The sequence below is a fragment of the Phytophthora sojae genome, assembly GCF_000149755.1.
Source record: "Phytophthora sojae unplaced genomic scaffold PHYSOscaffold_6, whole genome shotgun sequence".
Taxonomy (NCBI): domain Eukaryota; phylum Oomycota; class Peronosporomycetes; order Peronosporales; family Peronosporaceae; genus Phytophthora; species Phytophthora sojae.
The window spans coordinates 2703095-2706884 of NW_009258120.1; the positions used below are offsets into that span (position 1 = coordinate 2703095).

Consider the following 3790-nt stretch of genomic DNA (forward strand, 5'->3'; position numbering starts at 1 on the left):
AATAGTTTACTTTCAAAATAGGAGTGAAAAATACTTTCAAAACAACAGGAAGCACGGGTGAAACACAAACGAGACATCCAAAGTCGACAAACCAACAAAGGCAAGTGGCGAATCCGGAGTTTGCTTTTGATTAAAAGAATCCACGCTTAGCCTGAGAAACCGCCGACCGATTTCGATTCAACGCGCTTGAATGACTTGCAAAGCAGGCCGCCAACGAGATCGACGGCGCCTAATACTGTGGGGGCCGCGCTAACGGCCTTCAGCGGGTAGGGTGGACGTACGGCCATTGGGGAGACAAGCATGGTAAGTTACCATCCCCAGCCTCCGCCGCAACCCACACCGCCGCCCCAGCCCCAACCGCCTCCCCAGCCAGCGCCGCCACATCCCCACGGACGGCCCCAGCCACCTCCCCAGCCCCACGGACTTCCTCCCCAGCCCCACTCCTTCTTGTCCTTCGGCTCGCCTGCCGTCGGCTGCGCGTCCGTGGCCTCCGCCGGTCCGGTTGCGGTGGCGACGACAGTCCCGACCTTGGGAGCGTCAGCCAGAGCTCGAAGCGCGGGCGATTCGGCAGCAACGACGCCCGCGGTGGCGAGCACTGCTGCGACGGCAATGGTGGTGCACTTCATGTTGCTGCTTGGGTACTTGCTAGCTTGGTGTCGAGGAGGCAAGTTGCGGTATGGTGAATGACACCACGGGTGCGGCCGAACGTCGGTCCAAGGCGTCAGCACACGTTGGCTCCGCGCGGAGATTTCCGTCGAAATCGGCCCCTTTCCGCATCAATCAGGAGATTTTTCGTCTTGCAGGCGATTCAGAGGATCGCATGCTTCGATTAAAGTTAGTCGATGAGAGTGCTACGAATTCGAGGGAGTATTCGATCGGCTGGGCACTCTGTAGCGGTGTTTTTATTGATTTTGCTTACCGTTTTGTCCGTTTGTTTGTCTAGAGAATAAACTGCTGTGAGAATTTTCGGGTGACTCATTGCTTGCACACACAAACAATGTGAATGCGTACAGTACATGTGCAGCATGCGCGTGTATGAAGTATGGCATTCGCCTAGCGCGGAGTGGTTCCAACCAAAATAGTGAAACCCAACATTCAGGCGCTATGTTGCGTCGCCTTCATTTTCTGAACTATTTTCAGGGCGCATGTAATAGTTTACTTTCAAAATAGGAGTGAAAAATACTTTCAAAACAACAGGAAGCACGGGTGAAACACAAACGAGACATCCAAAGTCGACAAACCAACAAAGGCAAGTGGCGAATCCGGAGTTTGCTTTTGATTAAAAGAATCCACGCTTAGCCTGAGAAACCGCCGACCGATTTCGATTCAACGCGCTTGAATGACTTGCAAAGCAGGCCGCCAACGAGATCGACGGCGTCTAACGCTGTGAAAGGCCGCGCTAACGGCCTTCAGCGGGTAGGGTGGACGTACGGCCATTGGGGAGACAAGCATGGTAAGTTACCATCCCCAGCCTCCGCCGCAACCCACACCGCCGCCCCAGCCCCAACCGCCTCCCCAGCCAGCGCCGCCACATCCCCACGGACGGCCCCAGCCACCTCCCCAGCCCCACGGACTTCCTCCCCAGCCCCACTCCTTCTTGTCCTTCGGCTCGCCTGCCGTCGGCTGCGCGTCCGTGGCCTCCGCCGGTCCGGTTGCGGTGGCGACGACAGTCCCGACCTTGGGAGCGTCAGCCAGAGCTCGAAGCGCGGGCGATTCGGCAGCAACGACGCCCGCGGTGGCGAGCACTGCTGCGACGGCAATGGTGGTGCACTTCATGTTGCTGCTTGGGTACTTGCTAGCTTGGTGTCGAGGAGGCAAGTTGCGGTATGGTGAATGACACCACGGGTGCGGCCGAACGTCGGTCCAAGGGGTCAGCACACGTTGGCTCCGCGCGGAGATTTCCGTCGAAATCGGCCCCTTTCCGCATCAATCAGGAGATTTTTCGTCTTGCAGGCGATTCAGAGGATCGCATGCTTCGATTAAAGTTAGTCGATGAGAGTGCTACGAATTCGAGGGAGTATTCGATCGGCTGGGCACTCTGTAGCGGTGTTTTTATTGGTTTTGCTTACCGTTTTGTCCGTTTGTTTGTCTAGAGAATAAACTGCTGTGAGAATTTTCGGGTGACTCATTGCTTGCACACACAAACAATGTGAATGCATAAAGTACATGTGCAGCATGCGCGTGTATGAAGTATGGCATTCGCCTAGCGCGGAGTGGTTCCAACCAAAATAGTGAAACCCAACATTCAGGCGCTATGTTGCGTCGCCTTCATTTTCTGAACTATTTTCAGGGCGCATGTAATAGTTTACTTTCAAAATAGGAGTGAAAAATACTTTCAAAACAACAGGAAGCACGGGTGAAACACAAACGAGACATCCAAAGTCGACAAGCCAACAAAGGCAAGTGGCGAATCCGGAGTTTGCTTTTGATTAAAAGAATCCACGCTTAGCCTGAGAAACCGCCGACCGATTTCGATTCAACGCGCTTGAATGACTTGCAAAGCAGGCCGCCAACGAGATCGACGGCGTCTAACGCTGTGAAAGGCCGCGCTAACGGCCTTCAGCGGGTACGGTGGACGTACGGCCATTGGGGAGACAAGCATGGTAAGTTACCATCCCCAGCCTCCGCCGCAACCCACACCGCCGCCCCAGCCCCAACCGCCTCCCCAGCCAGCGCCGCCACATCCCCACGGACGGCCCCAGCCACCTCCCCAGCCCCACGGACTTCCTCCCCAGCCCCACTCCTTCTTGTCCTTCGGCTCGCCTGCCGTCGGCTGCGCGTCCGTGGCCTCCGCCGGTCCGGTTGCGGTGGCGACGACAGTCCCGACCTTGGGAGCGTCAGCCAGAGCTCGAAGCGCGGGCGATTCGGCAGCAACGACGCCCGCGGTGGCGAGCACTGCTGCGACGGCAATGGTGGTGCACTTCATGTTGCTGCTTGGGTACTTGCTAGCTTGGTGTCGAGGAGGCAAGTTGCGGTATGGTGAATGACACCACGGGTGCGGCCGAACGTCGGTCCAAGGGGTCAGCACACGTTGGCTCCGCGCGGAGATTTCCGTCGAAATCGGCCCCTTTCCGCATCCATCAGGAGATTTTTCGTCTTGCAGGCGATTCAGAGGATCACATGCTTCGATTAAAGTTAGTCGATGAGAGTGCTACGAATTCGAGGGAGTATTCGATCGGCTGGGCACTCTGTAGCGGTGTTTTTATTGATTTTGCTTACCGTTTTGTCCGTTTGTTTGTCTAGAGAATAAACTGCTGTGAGAATTTTCGGGTGACTCATTGCTTGCACACACAAACAATGTGAATGCATAAAGTACATGTGCAGCATGCGCGTGTATGAAGTATGGCATTCGCCTAGCGCGGAGTGGTTCCAACCAAAATAGTGAAACCCAACATTCAGGCGCTATGTTGCGTCGCCTTCATTTTCTGAACTATTTTCAGGGCGCATGTAATAGTTTACTTTCAAAATAGGAGTGAAAAATACTTTCAAAACAACAGGAAGCACGGGTGAAACACAAACGAGACATCCAAAGTCGACAAACCAACAAAGGCAAGTGGCGAATCCGGAGTTTGCTTTTGATTAAAAGAATCCACGCTTAGCCTGAGAAACCGCCGACCGATTTCGATTCAACGCGCTTGAATGACTTGCAAAGCAGGCCGCCAACGAGATCGACGGCGTCTAACGCTGTGAAAGGCCGCGCTAACGGCCTTCAGCGGGTACGGTGGACGTACGGCCATTGGGGAGACAAGCATGGTAAGTTACCATCCCCAGCCTCCGCCGCAACCCGCAC

At 55.1% G+C, this 3790-nt stretch overlaps 3 protein-coding genes across 3 annotated transcripts; all 3 read right to left on the bottom strand.

The window, feature by feature from the left end:
• Positions 1 to 308: 308 nt before the first annotated feature.
• PHYSODRAFT_335430 (hypothetical protein) lies at positions 309 to 626 on the bottom strand (the record flags this gene model as incomplete). The annotated part of the gene is made up of 1 exon (XM_009532818.1): positions 309 to 626. One exon carries the CDS (start codon positions 624 to 626, stop codon positions 309 to 311), a length of 318 nt encoding a protein of 105 aa, XP_009531113.1.
• Positions 627 to 1458: 832 nt separating this feature from the next.
• PHYSODRAFT_335431 (hypothetical protein) lies at positions 1459 to 1776 on the bottom strand (the record flags this gene model as incomplete). Its single annotated transcript, XM_009532819.1, has 1 exon — positions 1459 to 1776. The coding sequence occupies one exon, from the start codon at positions 1774 to 1776 to the stop codon at positions 1459 to 1461; it is 318 nt and encodes a 105-aa protein (XP_009531114.1).
• An 832-nt stretch (positions 1777 to 2608) lies between these two features.
• Positions 2609 to 2926, bottom strand: PHYSODRAFT_262776 (hypothetical protein; the record flags this gene model as incomplete). Its single annotated transcript, XM_009532820.1, has 1 exon — positions 2609 to 2926. One exon carries the CDS (start codon positions 2924 to 2926, stop codon positions 2609 to 2611), a length of 318 nt encoding a protein of 105 aa, XP_009531115.1.
• Between the last annotated feature and the right edge of the window lie 864 nt (positions 2927 to 3790).